We start from the raw sequence: 19,172 nt of genomic DNA on the forward strand, positions 1-19,172 counted from the left end.
CCACTATATCAAGCTTGCCATCACTACAAAATCAAAACACGAACATTACAGTCATATCAATCATGGGATTGCAACGGAGAGAAATGTGGTTATCCTTTTTTTTTGGGGGGGGGGGGGGGGGGGGGGGAATTTTCTGTTTTATCTGAACTCATTGAGAGTGATTTTCACGTTTTCGGCAAGGTGATTTGTGGCTCAATTCAGAGGCTCCAGCAACAGGGTGTTTTTTTATCTTCAAACTCATCTATTGCATGGGTTGATTCACTGCAATGGGTTTGGTCATCTACTCCGTATAAATGAAATTGAAGGAGGGTCTAGTATCTCTGCGGCAAAGAAATCATAAATCTTTGGGATCAAATCTGCACAAATCTCCGGACCTAGTAATGAAAACCCCGAAATGATCGAAATGATCGAACAGAGAGGGAACAAGGATGGATCGAACGAAAAGAGAGAGAACAGGGATGGGGGCATTTTGGGAGAAAAAAAGTCCAACAGTGATGTTGCACTTGATCACTATTCCGTCAATCAAAACGGCTTTGAGTGACGGAATGGTCGAATTGCAAAAATTGAAACTTTGAGGATCGAATTGAAAAACGGTGTAATTTTCGCATGTGATCACTGTTCCAATAGTCGGCTTTGACTGACGAAATAGCTGAATTGTAAAAAATTAAAACTTTGGAGAGTGAATTATAAAAATTGAAACTTTAATGATCGAATTGAAAAATGTTGCCAACTTTAGAGGGTAAAGTATAATATTTCCGAAATGTTTTGTTCAAAGTGCAATTAAGCAAAAATCAAATTTAATTTAAAAATTAGATTTTTAAATTTCTATACCCTGGTTTTTTTTTTTTTAAATAATATTTTTTATTTTTTTAGTAGTATTTTCGTCATTACTCATTCAAATTTTTATTTCACGACTTATCTTAGGGTCGGTGAAGGTTTTTCAACCCAACCCAATTGGGCTACCTTATCGTCCATCCCACTGTTGCTGAAGCTGTGACTGTTTGGAAGGCTGTGCTTTTTTTTTTTGCAAAGATTTAGGATTTTAACGGATTTATTTGGAGGGAGATGCACTTAAAATCGAAACTCCTTACATTAAGAAGGGCCTAGCTGGAGTCGATATGGGCAATTGATCGAAGACACTCGGGTAATTCTTAATAGTATCCAATCTTAAGTTGTAGGGCATGTTGGGCGGGAGGCAAATGAAGCAGCTCATCATCTTGCGAAGTTGGCTCTTGGCCATGATGAAGAACAAGTATGGATAGAGAAAATTCTATGTATTCAAGACATTGTAATTGCTAAGCAAAAGTCTACAGACTGGTTTTTTATGAAAGATCGACCATTTAAAAAAAAAAAAAAAAATTGATTTCAAAAGCCCAGCTGCTATATGGATGTTTTGAAAAAAAGAGAAGAAAAGATATATTAAGGGAGAAAAATGAATTGCATCCATAGTGATAAATCATGTTAAATCATTATTTATTTCAAAAGCTTAATATAATAGGAAAAAAATAAATTTTGAGCATGTTTTAGATTGCAAGAGCTTAAAAAGTACTTTTAATATATAAAAACTTGTGCAAAGTAGAAATAGGTTTATTTGATTAAGGGTCCGTTTGGGAGTACGTTTTTTAAAAAATAATTTGTGTTTTTAAACTAAATCGCAATTTTGGAGTGTTTGAGATTGTGATTATGAAAAAATCATCGATTTCTATAAGCTGACTAGAGGGTGCTTATTTGAAAAAGTGCGACTTTAAACTAAAATTACGATTTCCCTTAAAAAAATATTTGGGGCAATATTTACATATTTGGCCATGAAACCGCAATTATATGCTAATGTTATCCAAACATTCCATCGATAAAAAGTACTTCTTAACATGTTTTACCAAACGCATGTGCGATTTTAAAAAGAAGTGATTTCAAAAATGCAATTTTTAAAAACGCAATTTTTAAAATCGCACTTATTGAAATTGCACTCAAACGAGTCCTAAAAACTCAAAAAGTACTTCTTTGATAAGTGATGTCCACCATGTGAACTGATAAATGATGTCTAACATGTGAAATATTTAACTGAAACGATAAATAAATGATAAAATCATGGTTCAAACTCAAGATCTTTGCTTTAATAGCTTTTTAAATTACTGTATATCTTAAAAACTTAAAATATTATGAGAAAGTAAATTTAATAATTTAATTAATATTCTACCAAAAATGAAAAAAAAAAAAAATGATTACTCATGAAGATCGGTGGAGATAGCACTGCAAAGAGAGTTTAAGATTGTGATTGAGAGCGTGAGAGAGACATTGTGTTATCGTTATGGGTACAACAAGGAGCATGATGGCAAGAAGTGGTAAAAGGAGGAGCAATGATAAAAGGGGTGGAAGAACAACTACTTGTAGGGAGACTAAAAGCGGGGTAAAAGATTCAAGCCTATTTGGGATTGTGTTAAAAAATAAAGTTTTAAAGCCAAAAAGAGCTTTTTATAATTAAGTGGCATCAGAAATATCCGCCATGTTCGTTAACGACTTTGTTTTATAGCCCCAAAAATACGTTAAGAAACATATCATCCTTTTCAATTGAGCAGAAATTTAGCTCATCAAAGAATTCTTTTGTTTTTTTGCTTTTAGATTTATTCTATATAGACCAAGAAATTAAAATTCCATCCCAGCACAAATGACTAAAAATAGAACATTGGAAGGATCATACATGCTTATGAACACAAAGTTGATTAATAATTAAAGATTCTGCAGAAAAAAATAATTTCAAAAGAGCATGTCGTAAAAGAAGTGCTGCATAGTTTTCATGTTCAACATTCACTGTTCACTCCATTTTATGCAATTAGAACAAGACCAGGGCATAATGTTTTTTCAATGTAATAGGCAATTTGAACAAGAGCAAAACAAAAAATTAATTCATAAGCCGCATACATTATAAGACTATTTACCATATGCAATGTCAACTAATCTAGAGAAAATATATCAAGTCTAAGTTGCATATATTATCAAATGAATTACAATTGCCTTGTAGGATTTTCTTGTTCCCTATGCGAGATTAAGTCTCCACAGACCAAAAGAAGCAAGCTCAATTGTTTCTAAGAGCTGCAAATCATCTTTACCTGCAGCTGAGTATTGGCAACCAAAACAAAGACAAAAGAACTAAGGAGTTCAGAGCTTTATCATAGTACTACAAACCTGTCACATGGAATTCAATGCAGAAATTGCTACAAGTAGGCGATAACAGAACAATGAAAAGGGGCAAAAATAGTATTATAACCAAGAAAATCATAGCAATATTTTTCACAATAAAAGTTGACTAGCATGCATCATGCATGAGATCAAAAGTGCACATATAAGAAGTGAACATCTGACTAAATATAAGGTTTGTAATTTCTACACATCCGCAAGACAGGGATTACACTCATTGAGTTACAAAATTCAATATAAACACAACAAGAGCAATGTATGATGTGCAACATCTATACTTATGCCAGAGTTGCCAAATCAATCGTCAACCTCTGCTCTGATCTCTCTTTGTAACTCCTCCTTGTACTCCTCAAATGTTCCAGGGAAAGTACTCACAGTTCCATTTTCTACAACCCAAATTTCACTCCTCTCTTCATCATCACAAACACGTGATATGAGCCTAGAGTCATGACTGACCAGGACAACTCCACCAGTAAACTCATCCAGTGCATCAGCCAGTGCGTCAATGCTCTGCATGTCCAAATGATTTGTAGGCTCATCCAATAGCAATATGTGTGGCTTCGACATGGAAATTGAAGTGAAGACAACCCGTGACTTTTGCCCTCCAGATAATTTTGCAATTGGGGTGAGGTGATTATGGCTGGGGAGTCCAAATTTTCCAAGCTTTGCACGAACAGCCTCCTGCTTGCTAAGTCCCTCTTGATCTGGATGAAGACGAAGAAGATACTGCACTGGTGTTTCCTCCATTGTTAGTAGGTCCACAAAGTGCTGTGAATACCTCCCAATCCTCAGCTTCTGACTCCTCCGTACTTCACCCTCAGTCGGAACCAAATCACCTGCAAGAAGATTCAGTAGAGTAGATTTTCCCGCTCCATTTGGCCCAATAATAGCAACACGTGTTCCCATATCAATACCTACATCAACATCTGCGAGCCTGAAATCCTCTCGGTTTGGGTAACTGAAACTGACTTCAATTAGCTGCAAGAGTGGTGGTGTGAGCTCAGTAGGTTCAGGGAAGTGGAACTCCACACTGTAATCTCTCCATTTCTTTGGGGCCTCTGGCAGAGGCTCATCCTCATCAACCTTTCCCTTTGCCTTGCTCTTGGATGCTTCTTTTGCGGCATTAAACTTAGCCCGGTCTTTAACCTTCTCCTGCTGAGCACGATTCCCTGACCTCTTGGCTGCTTTAATTTGCTTCTCATAAGTTTCAAACTTCTTGTTCATCTCTTTGCGACGCTGATCGTACCCACTTTCAAACTCATCAAAGTTTCCACGATATAATTGAAGCTTCAAATCATGGAGATGAATGATCTCATTGCAGACAGAGTTAAGGAAATCCCGGTCATGTGAGACAACAACGAGAGTTTTCTTCCACCGACACAAGTACTCCTCTAACCAGAGAACGGCCCTAAGGTCAAGATGGTTTGTGGGTTCATCTAATAACAATAGCGTTGGTTGCACAAAAAGTGCCCTAGCCAATGATATTCTCATTCTCCAGCCACCACTAAATGACCGGGTTGGACGACCTTGCATTCCTTTGGTGAACCCCAATCCAGCAAGAATCTTTGATGCCTGAGCCTCAGCCGCATCCGACCCCAATATCTGCAACTGCTCATACAATTCAGCAAGCCTCTCTCCTGCATCATCCCCATTGCTATCTTCAACTTCATTCTCACCCTCAGCAGCAGAAGACAAATTCTGCAAAGCTGCAACCTCATTTCGGAGCTTGACAAGCTCTTCATTAGCGGAAACAACTGCTTCAAGAGCAGTTCTATCATCACCAACCACCTCTTGTTCAACCAAAAGAACATCAATATTCTTAGGTACTGGAATCCTCCTCCAAGCAAGGAGCTTTAATAATGTAGACTTGCCCATTCCATTGGGTCCAACCAAACCGTACCTTTTCCCATGAGATATCTTTACTGATGTATTCTTCAAAAGTTCTTTACCCCGAGCTGCCACAGAGAAATTATCTATGGTTATATCTTTGACATTGGCATCAGCTTCATCACCTCCATCAAGAACTGAGCTCCGACTACCAATAACAACAGTAAAAGCATCTCGGTCATCCTTAAGAGCCTCCTGTTTTGCCTGCACTGCTGCATAGGCGGCAAGCACATCCTTCTTTTCTCTTTTTTTCAACTCTTTTTCACTCATCAATATTTCAAGTGCCTTTGGGTCACTCCTCCGATTGGATTGCTTCAGTTCTTCTCCAGAGTCTTCATCCTCCTCATCAGAGGGAGGTAGATCAATGTCATCGGTGTATTTTGGGGCGGCTTTGGTCTTAGGTTTGCTAGAAGTAGCAGCCAAGGAAGAGGAAGAACCCTTTTTAGGTTTATCAGGTTTCTGGTCCATACTGGCAAGCATCGCCGTGACCGAAATCTTCTCTTTCTTCCCATCTTTCGAAACGTCTTTGCCACTCCCCTTAGTTTTGGTGGTTGCACCGCTCTCCTCCGCCTTCTTCTTTCCCATTGCAGCAACCGATCTGGTGAGAAGAAAATAACTAAAATATATGAAATTCTATCAATTTGAGTGATTTTAATTCAGTTCATCACGATTCATGAACACAAAAGTACATTAGGCCTTCGCAGCAAATTTCAGACGACAATTTCAAAAGAAACCATAGAGGTAAAGCAAGGAAACATAGAATTCACCGATATCTTACAAAAACAAACCTTGAGAATTACAGAATTACTGCAACTGAAAAGGCTAAATACGATTGGATTATTCGCTCACTCGCCAAACACAGAACACAGTACGGAAGATATCCAAATCTCGGAATCGGAAAGTTTTGGAATCGATTCCGCCGTTTGACGGCCTAATATAGGTCGGTGGATTTGGAATCGGATTCAAAATCTTATTATAGATCTCAAATTCACAAAAAAGAAAAAGAAAAAAGAAAAAAGAAAAAGCAATAACATATGTGAATAAGCAGAGAAGCTGAAGGTGATCGAAGGTAGTACCTGGAAGAGAGAGCAGAGTCGTGAGAGTTTAACGTCGAGCGAAAAGAGGAAGAAGAAGGTCAGAAACTTTGTGCTATTTCTGGAAAATACCTTTTTAGCTTTTGGTTTACGTAAAATATCTTGACAAAAAAGGGAAACGGGCTTTTGAGCTTGGGCTTGGGCTTGGGCTTTCGGACCAGACGCGACATCTCGGGTCTAAACCCACAGAAAACTGGGCCACCACAAAACCCTCCCTAAAACCCTAGATTTTTGGAACTGAGCTGAACGAGCGTCTATGGCGAACAGGCGGTGCCTCCACGCTCTGAGCCGCCGCTCGTGGGCGCTCTTCTCCATGAACACCACTCTCCCTTCCCTCCGAACCCTACTTCCGCTTCCCGCCCAACCGATCAAGCGCAATGTATCCCAATTCAGCCACGGTGTCACCATGCTGTGCACCCACTGGTCCCACCCTCGGCATTTCTCGTCCAGCAGGGAAAACGATGACGTTTCGGAAGACGACGATGAGGATGACGACGACGACGACGACGAGGAAATGAGCGAGAGTGACGACGAAGAGAGCGTTGGGAATTCCTCGGCGTCGAGTTTGAAGAGAGAGTACACGGCGGAGGAGAGAGAGGCGGAGGCCGCGGCGATTGGGTACAAGGTGGTGGGCCCGCTCGAGCGTTCCGACCGGGTTTTCAAGCCCTACGAGGCGGTTTTTGCTGTCGTTCAGGTTCGTTTTCGCCATTTTTTGCGTCGTTTTTTATTGAGTGGTTTTGAGTTTCATGTCTGTTTTTTTTTTTTTTTTTGGTAGATTGGGTCACACCAGTTCAAGGTGAGCAATGGGGATTGCATTTTCACCGAGAGATTGAAGTTCTGCGAGGTTAATGAAAAGGTGGGCTGCTCTTGAATTCGCAGGTTCAGATGCAATGAATGATGTTGTTTCTATATGTTATGAATAGGATAATTGGGTTTTTCCAAGTTTATTGTGTTGATGAACTTTCGGAATGAATGATTTCAATATGTGTCTTGTCAATAATGAGACTGGTGTTCTTGTGTTCTTTGATCAGCTAACTCAAAAGCAGATTTTATCTCTATAAGAAAAGCAATTCAGTCCCACTCAGTCCCACTCAGTCCCAGCTTCGTGCCACATTATTTCCTCTGCCTTTCTCTTTGTTTGTACTCTCCCTTTTGCCATGGGAGGATATCTACCCCTCCTTTGTACAGCTTTTCTCTTCTTGTCAATGAAGTTCTCTTGCTTATTTTTTTTTTGATAAGTAATAATGATATAAAAAGCGCAGAGGGGCACAACCCACATACACGGGAAGTATAAAAGAGAGCGCCTAAGAGGGAGAAAAATGAAAGAGAAAATCAGAGAAATTGATCCCTATAGGAGCAAGCCAAGCGGCTGTCCAGGAATACAAAGTAAAGAAGAAGAAATGGGTCAATTCTTCTATGGTCCTAGTGGAGTTCTCAAAGCATCTAGCATTCCTTTCATTCTAAATACACCACATAAGACACAGAGGGATCATCTTCCACACTACCGCACTTCGGGACCGACCTCCCGACCACCAGCAATCGAACAAGCCCCTCACCTTGCAAGGCATGACCCAATGCAACCCAAAACGATCAAAAATAGTATGCCAAAGAATGCTCGCTGTCTCGCAATGGAGAAGAAGATGATCGACTGACTCTCCATTCTTCTTGCACATACAACACCACTCCACTATCACAAAGTTTCTCTTCCGTAGGGTGTCGTGAGTCAAAATCTTGCCTAAGGCCGCGGTCCACCCAAAAAAAGCCACTCGCATAGGCACCTTAGTACGCCAAATGCTCTTCCAAGGAAACACCTCATGATCTAAATTAGACAAGGCCTTGAAAAGTGACTTAACCTCGAACTTGCCTTTCTTAGACGATGACCATCGAATACGATCCTCAGAACCTGTGGATATCTTGCAAGAGTACAACCGGTCCAAGAAAGCAGAAATCAAATCCATCTCCCAGTCCTGTACGGGCCGCACAAAAATGACATTCCACTCGACCACCCCACTCCTCCACATGAAGTTATCCTTCACCCAAGCTTCTTTATGTCTGGCAATGTTGAACAAGGACGGGAAAGCATGCTTCAAAGCGGAATCCCCACACCAAATATCATGCCAAACGAACTTTCGAACCCACCCCCACCTCAAAACGGATGCCTTTGGCAAAAAAATCCCAACCTTGACGAATGTGTTTCCATAAGCCCACACCATGGGAACCCGAGACCTTCTTTGTGCACCACCCACCATCCTGATCTCCATACTTAGATTTGATAACCTTATACCACAGAGCCTCACTCTCATTCGCATACCTCCAAAGCCATTTTCCTAAGAGAGCTTGATTAAACTGATGCAACTTTCGAATGCCAAGCCCGCCGTACCGAAGGGGACGACAGACTTGATTCCAATTGACAAGATGCATCAGGCTCGTCTCCCATCCCTCCCCATAAGAAATCTCTTTGAACTTTTTCAAGTCTTTTGGCTACACTCATAGGGATCGGAAACAGAGACAAAAAGTAAGTCGGTAGATTAGAGAGCGTACTCTTAATGAGGGTTAAACGACCTCCTTTAGAGAGATACATTCTCTTCCAACCTGCCATCTGACGCTCCATCTTTTCGATCACATCATTCCACATAGTTGTATCCTTATGCGCCGCCCCAAGAGGGAGACCCAAATACTTCATAGGCAAATCGGCAACACTACACCCAAGGATATCGGCTAAACCCTCAATGTTCTCTACCTCCCCAATAGCCACAATTTTAGACTTTCCAAGATTCACTCTCAAACCCGAAACAACTTCAAAACACAAAAGAATGAGCCGCACATACCGGATTTGCTCGATCGAAGCTTCACAAAAAATCAAGGTGTCATCAGCAAATAAAGAGTGAGAGACCACCAACTCCGATAAAACCCTATTTCCCACCGAGAAGCCAGTCAAAAAGCCTAAGTCAACCGTCGCATTCACCATCTTACTCAATGCCTCCATAACAAGCACAAAAAGTAACGGAGAGAGCGGGTCCCCTTGCCGAATTCCCCTCGAGCTATTAAAGAAGCCTTCTGGAGAACCATTCACAAGAATGAAAAATCTGACCGACGTAATACACCACTCTATCCAAGCCCTCCACCTCTCGCCAAAACCACATCTATGCAGCAAATACAATATAAAGTCCCAATTAACATAGTCGTAGGCCTTCTCCGAATCTAATTTGCAAAGAACACCTGGCACCCCTGACTTCATACAACTATCCACACATTCATTTGCAATAAGAACCGAATCTAGGATTTGACGACCCCCAATAAAAGCATTTTGAGAGTAGGATATGATCTTACCCAACACAGTTCTCATCCTGTTGGCAAGAACCTTAGATACAATTTTGTACACCCCTCCCACCAAGCTAATGGGCCGAAAGTCCTTCATCTCCACCGCTTCCGCCTTTTTTGGGATCAAGGAAATAAAAGTTGCATTCAAGCTTTTCTCCAGCTGTCGTCTACAATGGAACTCGGCAAAAACAGCCATAACATCATTCTTAATAACACCCCAACAAGCTTGAAAAAAAGCCATGGAGAAGCCATCCGGACCCGGAGCCTTATCACCATCCATACCTTTAATCACCTCCCAAACTTCCTTTTCCTCGAAATCTCTTTCTAACCACCTTTTATCCTCCTCATCAATGGACAAAAAAGGCTGGTTGTCCATTCTAGGTCGCCACGTGCTTTGTTCCGAATATAAGCTTTTATAATACCTCACAATGTGGTCTTTAACCTCAGCCGGATCATCGGATAAAATGCCATTAATACGAAGCACTTCCACACGATTATACCTGTGATGAGAGTTAGCCATTTTATGAAAGAAACGAGTATTGCGGTCCCCCTCCTTGAGCCACAAAGCTCTCGATTTTTGGCGCCAATGAATTTCTTCACACAATAAGGTGTTCTACAAATGAAGTTCTCTTGCTTATAACAAAGAAAGAAAAATAAAATAAGATATCGAAAGAGAGGAAACTGATTCCATTTTTCAGTCTTGGTTTACCTTTAAAGAAGAAGAGACTGTATAGGAAGTTTCATAAAACAAGTGGAAGGCCATTCATGCTTAAGAACATTGGACGTTGAGCAGCTAAGAAATAATGTGCTCATTACATGAGTGGCTGGAATGCATTTTTAGGATGGAATTAGAAGCGTGTATGTTAGCAAGAAGTCATAGGTAGTGCTAGGTTGGGAGAAGAAGAGATACTGGAAGATAAACTTGTTATATGCAATGAAAACAGCCCTAAAGGATTTGTGTGGCAAAATGGAATTCATGCAATTGATCTTGCTTTGCCTAATTGAGTTTAGGTGGTCAGAGTAGCGTAGTTGGGCAGTAAGGCTATGTTGAAATTAATGTATATGTAAACCAGTTCCAGAAAAATAATAAAAAATCTTAATGGTATTAAGCTTCCTAAATTTTTGCTCATGTTGCTTACAAGTTTTTAAACCAAAGGCATTGGTTATACTCCCTTTGGAGGTTTTTATTAAATTTTTTCTTATTAAGAAAAGAAAAGAGCATTGTAGAAGCCTATTCAACATGAAAATGGGCAATTTACAATGTCTTCAACGTTTCAAGTCATGAAATTAAATTATTTGTTATGCACCAATTTGGGTGGTACATCAATTCTGTGAACTACTTCTTTTCCTCATTTACCTTTTGGAGCATGTCAAAATAGACATAGCAAGTCAATCTATAGAAACTTATTAAGTTTATTTCCCTTTTTCATTTCTGCTCTAGCCAATTTGCCATGTAATAGCTTGTCTACCTTAACTAAGGAAATGCCATTGAAGGCATTCTTTTGGGGCTAATTTGGGATTGACATTGTTTTAAAGCTGCTTTGATTTTAATTGTTATGGTCTTTTGTAGTTTGCTGGCAAAGTTATCTAGTTTACTTTTCAAGCAAAAATTCAAAACCCTGTCTTTTTCTTTCAATTAACAGATTATTGTGTTGATGCTTCAATGTCTTTGTCTATTGCAGTTAATTTTGAACAAGGTTCTCTTGATTGGCTCCAGTACTCAGACCATTATTGGTAGGCCCATTGTACCAGAAGCAGCTGTTCATGCAGTTGTTGAAGAGCATGTGAGTGTGACACTAATCTTACTCTCTTGTGTCTATGGCAATATTGCATGTGTTCCCAAGTGCTCTTAATTTTTTCTCAATCACGTTGGTTTCATGGGTGACATTTCTTGCAAAGTTAATTCCAGAAGAAGAGAGGAATTTCAAAAGTGAAGAGTTGCTTAATTCAGAAGAGACAGTCAATATATTTGAGTTCTGAGAAAGATGTCCATTAGGATACATGGAGCCATTAAAAAAGTCTGTCTCGGCAAGAAATTTTCATTTAAACAAACTGTAATTCAAAGAGAAGGAAATAGTTTATCTAGCTTCACAGAGGACACAGATACCAAATGCTGTGTTATATTAAGGGTTTTCTGATACCAACTTTATAATAGGGGAAAATCATGATATAGAAGGAAATAGTTCAAATTTTTGATAGAGCAGAATACTAGTCAACTTATATTTGCTAATTTGTAATCCATACTGCACGGGCTAGCTTCTATGGTTGCCAATAAATTGCTTTTGCATAATTTTAACCTTGATTTCAAATTGCTATTTGGATTACTGAAAATTTTAGAAATGATAAGATAAATGAATCATATTGGTGCTGGTTAAGATGGTTTGAATATGCCTGACAATATAAAAAGAGAAAGTAGAAAACACAACTATTCCATGAACATGGAGCTTCTCTATACCCCAAACTAGCAATAGGTTGAGAGGGTTTGAATATGGTCAAGTTGAAATTTTTTTATGCAGATCTCCTAATATAACCGTGTTATATTGTTGTGCTGCTACAGAGTTCTACATAGATCACGTTGATTAATTTTAGTTGTCTATGAGGCAAATTACCCTTTGATCACTATGTTCATGGACATTATAGCTGTCATTTCTCTTTCTCTTTTCATATTGTCTGGCACCAAAATTATATGGCCTTTGTGAATCACCTTATGGCTTCTCTTTTTCCTTTGGCATTAATAATGTTCTTATGTTTCTCTTTCTCTCAGGCATTAGATGCAAAGGTAATTATTTTTAAGAAAAAGAGAAGGAAGAATTATCGCCGCACCAAAGGACATCGCCAGGTATTTCTGAGATCAATTGTCTAAGCAATTGTATTGTGCTACATCATGGTAATAATTTTTCTTGACCCATGGTTCTCTTTTCCAGGAGCTGACTAAATTAAGGATAACTGATATTCAAGGAATTGAGAAACCTGAACAGATAGTCACTGAGAAGCCTACAAAGGCTGCTGAGAAGAAGCCAGAAAAGGTTCCAGTCACTGCATAAGAGGGATTTTACATGGCTATACATTGACAATAATGCTACATCATGCTTATCACTTCTGAGTTGCCTTCCTGATACTATACGATGAGCATGATTCCATTCCTAAGTTGGAGTATGTACATTGGAGCATGTACATATTGGATTCATGTCAAACAGATAATCATACCACCAATCCAATTGTGTACGTGTTGTAGGCTGCTGGTTGCACACTTTTGTTTTCTTTCTATTCCTGTATTCAGTAGTTCGATTCATGAAACCTTCTGTAGAATCAATCAATTTTGTTCCCAAGTAGAGATGATTCCAAGGTCTTAGAGAATTACATATCCATTCGAAAGAATACCCATTCCTTATTGAGAGGAAGTAATGGCGGCACAACCAAATAACGGAATAGTTATTCTATTCCTGGGTGCGTGTGTACCAAACGTGCCCTAGGATAGATTGTGAATGTGGTTGCAACTAGATCTTCTTATATGTTTCCAGAATGGCACTTTATTTGGTTCTTGTACCACAGCATACTGATCACAAGCTTGTAGGTTGTTTTGATTTTAATTCTTCTAAAGTCAAACTTGTCATCCAGGGCAAACTGTAATCCATTGAGACTGATTTTTAAAATTACTTTTTATGGGTATTAAAGTGTAGGTGTTGAAAGTGCTTGAGACTGCATAAACAGCTTAGCAGTTGATTACATCTGTAGGTTTGGTTAGTGGACTGAGTAATATGCTGATGCCTTTTCTTTTAAATGGTATTATGCAGATGCTTATCTTCTCCAGCTCTTGTATTCTTTTTTTTAGCTTGGAGTATGACAAGTCTTGAATAGCCATTATTGCTCCCACTACTTGTCACTTTCTTCCTTCGGCTTGGGTGGGCCTGTGGAGCTCAGTCTAGCCCAATACCAATTGGATGTGTTTGGCAATCATAGTGGCCTTCGTGAGCTGTCACTTGCTTCCACAAATTGCAAAACTTTTAAGGTTGTTTATTAAGGTGGCCGATTTAGAATACGGCTCCATTTTGAGTTCCTGGTTGGCTGCTGACCGACCAAAGGTTGGATAGATTGCCCAAAAAACATATTGAAGTAGTTGAGATCCCAGTTCAAACATTTTGCTGGGATGCTTCTGGTTTCATTTAGTCGGTTTAAGAGTGCGTTTATTCTCACAATTTTGCAGATTAAAAGCGTATTTTTAAGCAAAATCATTGGAAAATGTCTCGTTTGCCCAAAATATTTTCTGTTTTTAAATAGCAGGCAATGGCGTATATTTTTTTTTAAAAAAAAATGCACAATTTTAAAGGTTGAACCATTATTTTACAAAACACTTAACTGTGTTTCAAAAATTGTATTTTTATTTAATTGCATTTTAAAATTATTTTTTCAAATTGCACTTTTTAAAATTGCTAAACCAAACTAACAGTTAAAACCCGCATTATGGAAGCAAAAGGTTGTCATAATAAGGTCTCTCTGCGTATTCTATCAATTCAAGAGTTCAAAAAACAAAAACAAAAACCTAAGTAGCCAGGAATTCTGCCTTATAAAATCAACAAGACTAGGGTTTCTCAGTGATGGTGAGATATTTGGCTTACATGGGGAATGAAATTTGTGTTCATATGGATTAAAGGTCTAAAGGATGAAAAACAAGTTGTTTCTCATTCTCATTGAGCAGTGGATTCGACTGAGCAGAGGTAGCCTTCAATAGACCTGAAAAACAATAAAAGGAAAAAGAAATGAATAAACATGGAAATGCATTGAGAAAATCCTTCTCTGGATGGGCTAATTGTCTAGAAAGGAAAAACATATTTCTCCACATGTTCTATGCCTACTAATTAAAAGGTTTTTGAAACATATGGCCACGAATAAATTTTGGAACATATGGATAAAGGCAATGACATAGTAGCCATCTCCATCCTTTCCTACTAACAACAGTAGAGCCAGTCCCATCCACTCCCACTCCCACTCCCACCCCCACCCACAAACACCCCCGCTCCTTCCTTCCTTCCTCCCTCCCCACCTCTTCCTTTTCTCTCTTTGATTATGCAAAAAGTGCTGTAATTGGAATTAACAATAAATATATATCGCCATAGTTGACTTGGTCATGATCAACCATCTCACTTTCGGCCATTGTAAATCATATTTTCAACAACAATTTATTTCTTAACAAGTTAGAGTTGATGGGTCTGACATATTTAATCAAATGGGTCGGATTAAGATTGACTTACATAGTTTGCACCTATATATTGACGTTACCGACACCCTGAAACTACATGTCAAAGCCTAAAATCCCCACTACCAAGTTTATGTTATATATGCTTGAAATGGATGTGTTTCTCTTCTCAATGGGATATAATAATGCACATGGGACAGCTGGGTCATATTTAGAGGCCGGTCATTTAAGGACCCCAACAATCCACCTTTAAGGATTTTCCTTTTTTCCTTATGATGTATCCAATTCAAGTCTTAACCCCTGTTTGGTCCATTGGGTGGTTGAAGGGGCATGAGATTATAAGTAATTGGAGAATATCCCACTCCATGAAAGAAAGTGCCTCTAAGTGGACTCCCTTTCTTGGCCACCTATTCATTACAAACTATATATGAAGACTTGGTATTTTCCTAAAAGCACTTTTTGTGTGCTCCCACTTCCATTTATTATATGATTATGCTAATGGAATTCTTTGTCACAATAGTTTTCCCCACTTCTTTTTTTCACTTACCCCAAACACATCTCCATTACACCATATAACAACCATAAGAGCATATTTTAAGTTCAAAAAGTTTACTGTTTTTTGGTGTTTATTTTATTGTTAATGGGGGATTCTGATAAGCATGCTCCAACACTTGACCATTTTTTTATTTCACCGTTGTGTTACCTCTTTTTTGTTCGATGGAACATGGTGGGTTGTGATTTGAGTTGTATCATTCGTTAGTCTTTTCACCAAAACAGTAGGTCAGCCATGTGCTTCCTAAAACAAGAGTTGCACTCTAGGAAAATTGAAATATTTCTTGGTGTTTATTTTATTGTTAATGGTGGATTCTGATAAGCATGCTCCAACATTTACCCATTTTTTTGATTTCACCGTTATTTTACCTCTTTTTTGTTCGATGGAACATGGTGGGTTTTGATTTGACTTGTATCATTCCTTAGTCTTTTCACCAAAACACTAGGTCAGCCATGTGCCTCCTAAAACAAGAGTTGCAGCACTCTAGGAAAATTGAAATATTTCTTATATATATATATATATGAAGTAATTGGACACACAAGAGCCAAATGAATCAAAACATTCAAGTTAACATTGTTATTTTATGTCTTTTTTTTCTTCTTCTCAAAACAAGTATGTTAACAGATAATTTTTTTTTTTTTTAAAAAAAAGTTTCACATTTATGTTACATTAGAACATTTTTTTTTTCAAATTAAAAGAAAAAATACAGCTATGTTTGGCAATGGGATGGACTGAGGAAGTGGACTGGTGTACTGTAGCAGATTTGATTGATATGAGATTAAAAAGTAAGAATATTTTGTATAAAAAAGTGAAAAAATTTGTTTTGTAGTGATTTTTTTATTTGAATAGTAATAAAAAAATGATTGATTTGATGTAAAAAGTAAAAATATTGGGATTGATTGCGAGAGAAAAAGTGTAAAAAAAAATTTTGGGTATTGGGTCATGGGTTCTTTCCAGTCCGGCCTCTTGCCAAACATAACCTACATTAACAAAGCCAACATACTTTTATTAAATGATTTATTTGACATGCTCTGTAAATTGCAAGGGTATTTAAGATATTTGAGTAAATAATTTTCAATCCTTAATACAAAGTTTCATGATGTAGATAGTATTTTCCAAGTGAAATTTTGTCATTTCAATGTATCAATTACCAAGTTTATATGCTCTACGGTTCATGATAACTATTTTAGAGCGGAGAGATGGTAGCTTTAGACCTCTAAATTCTGCTAAGTTAGCTGATAGAATATGCGTAACAGTTTGCTCTAAATAGTATGATATTATCCGTTTTGGTCTTAGTCCGCATGGTTTTATTATTGGGTTTACCCCAAAAAGCCTCATACCATTTAGAGAGAGCATGTTCTATATAAACAAATCTTCTTTCTCACATCGAGGCAATGTGAAACGCCACAATATGAGAAAGACTTTTTATTTATTATTATTATTATTATTATTATTATTTGGTAATGCCTTTTAGCCGAATCATTTGCATTCTATAAAAGAAACAGAATAAACAACTGTCCGTTAATGTTTTTAGATGCTATGCATATTTTTACTTGACGATTTCATAGTTAACTATTGGTTGAATCAGAGTGACAATCGAAAGTGAAAAGGTGCAGTAGGTAGACACAATAGGCTATCAATTTCACATTACGGCAGCATGCTTTGTAAAAGGCACAGAAAAACACCCATTCAAAGTCTTAAACTAAAAGTCATCCTGAAAAGCGTTATCAAACGAGGCCAATACTGGACCCTTTCAAAACCGGAGTTTAAAATAAAAAATTCAACTATTATTATTCTTCAATCAAAGAAAGAAAGAAAATCTCTCCAATGAAGGACAAGTGGTCCTCAAGATGGGAACAGCATTAGGCAAAAGGGTGAACCCAGTCTGCAATATATGGATCATATTGGTTGGGAACATGATTCATTTGAGTCAAACTTGCTGAACCATAAACAGAAATCAATTATATCAAATCATTTTCAAACATTTTTGTTCTTCCATCTACTGATCATTGGTTCCTAGGCAGCTTATTGTGATATTTCTCCTTTAAGGGAAAAGCAATATTGTATAAGAAATGCATGTGTTGTGTAGAATTCCACCATACTTGCTAAATCTTGTCCCTATAAGCACTATCAAATCGCTAGTGCTTCATGAATCATATAATGCGATTTTGTATGATTTATTAATTAACCTTTTCTGCATTAAATTAAGATGAATATGTGTGGCAGTGGATTTCCTCTTCCTCCTTCCAATTTTACTTTATTTTTCGGCAAACATAGCCGTTTGTTGTTTGTTAGCGTCCGATATTGTTCCGTTTGTTAATACTTTTTAAATGGTATTTTTTTATTTTTTGTTTGAAAATGTGTACGTTTTGATGTGGCATAAAGATAAAGTAATTTTAAATATTTTTTAAGCATTTTGTGTTTTGAGAAGTGAAAACAAAAGAGAGAAAGAAAAAGTTTTATACACGAAGCCTTTAGACGTTATTTGAAATAACAAGATTATTTTGTGCAAATGATAGATAAATTTAATATGATTATCCTTTCGTGACACTTCAAAAAGTTAGTCCTACAATGCGTGGTTGAATTGTCCACATTGATTAGTGAGTAGATTATAAAAGTATTCATGAGTTCTAGTTAATTCCATATTAATTCTTTGCTAGATAAACTCCAACTTTAACTTAACTAATTATTTTAATTAAAGTGGGATAACACAAATGTGTCTAACACTTTTTCTAGTTGTTTCAACTTTCAAAATAAATTCAAATCAATTCTTTCTTAGAAGCAAAAAGCAAGAGTTCTTCATGTTAGAATTTTAAACTTAAAATAAAATTATGAATTTAATAATTTAATTAGTATTCTAACATTTTTCTTTAATAAGGGTCTATTTCGGATTATGGTTTCAATAAGTGTGATTTTAAAAATTATATTTTTAAAATCGCTATTTTTTAAAATCGCAAAATCGTTTAGTAAAACATGTTAAAAAATATTTTTTTATCAAATATTTACTATGCGAAATCGTGATTTTAGTTTAAATTCGCACTTTTTCAAATAAATATCATCTATCCTGTTTATATAAATCATAATTTTTTTCTTCATATTTTATATTAAGTGCTTTTTAAATCGCAATGTCAAACGTCTTACGTTTCACAATATATTTTAAAAACGTAGATTATTCTTGCGAAATCACAATCTCAAACGCACCATATGTGAGATGAGAGATAAATAGATAGCATGTATTACATTAGGTGGAATTCGGTCGCGAATATATGAAGAATATTTTTTAAACTTCTAGAACAAATTCATTAAGCTTTTGAGACTATTGACAGTTAATTAACACATTCTTTATACAAGAACAAGATGTTGGCTGCAGGATTAAAAATGGTCTATTTGATACAAAGTTGACATTAGGGTTTTGCTTTTTTCTTGCTTTACACGTTGGCTGTGATGATCAATTCATATAATTGTATTATTTCTAGACATGCTGTTTAGACAAAATAATTACCTATAAAAGGAAAGTTTCTTTGTCATAATGAGCATATTTGAAAGGAGCTTTTGAGTGAATTGCCTATAAAGAGCACCAAACAATTGTGACTCTAGAAAATGCATGTGAAAGCCAGCCATTTCTTGTGTGTCGTCTTTCAATGGTGGAATAGTAGAAAAATATTAAAGGATAATTCTGCTTCCACCTTCAACGGTTAAGAGCTGAGAATTTGAGAATATCCTTCTCACTATTCCACACACACCTTAATTATTTTGCTACACATTATTTAACTATTCAATATGTGGAAACTAGGCACCTGCAATAGATTGGAAGAATCTTTCTAGATTTTTCCATGAAAAATGGGTTCCTATGGGCACATGCTTTCAACAGTGTGTGCATGCCTTCATAGCCATTAATTAATTACTACCAATAATCGGATAGATCGCA

At 37.2% G+C, this 19,172-nt stretch overlaps 2 protein-coding genes across 2 annotated transcripts; one reads left to right on the plus strand and one right to left on the minus strand.

Annotated features, from left to right (window-relative positions):
* Positions 1-3,231: 3,231 nt before the first annotated feature.
* LOC132171125 (ABC transporter F family member 4) lies at positions 3,232-6,249 on the minus strand. Its single transcript, XM_059582355.2, has 2 exons — positions 6,159-6,249; positions 3,232-5,680 (listed from the first exon to the last, which is right to left on the minus strand). Exon 2 carries the CDS (start codon positions 5,665-5,667, stop codon positions 3,493-3,495), a length of 2,175 nt encoding a protein of 724 aa, XP_059438338.1. The 5' UTR covers positions 5,668-5,680; positions 6,159-6,249; the 3' UTR covers positions 3,232-3,492.
* A 151-nt stretch (positions 6,250-6,400) lies between these two features.
* Positions 6,401-13,114, plus strand: LOC132171304 (large ribosomal subunit protein bL21m). Its single transcript, XM_059582588.2, has 5 exons — positions 6,401-6,870; positions 6,952-7,032; positions 11,180-11,281; positions 12,262-12,336; positions 12,422-13,114. Exons 1-5 carry the CDS (start codon positions 6,433-6,435, stop codon positions 12,539-12,541), a joined length of 816 nt encoding a protein of 271 aa, XP_059438571.2. The 5' UTR covers positions 6,401-6,432; the 3' UTR covers positions 12,542-13,114.
* Positions 13,115-19,172: the final 6,058 nt, after the last annotated feature.

The sequence above is a fragment of the Corylus avellana genome, chromosome 1 (genome assembly GCF_965113065.1).
Source record: "Corylus avellana chromosome 1, dhCorAvel1.hap1.2, whole genome shotgun sequence".
Lineage (NCBI taxonomy): Eukaryota > Viridiplantae > Streptophyta > Magnoliopsida > Fagales > Betulaceae > Corylus > Corylus avellana.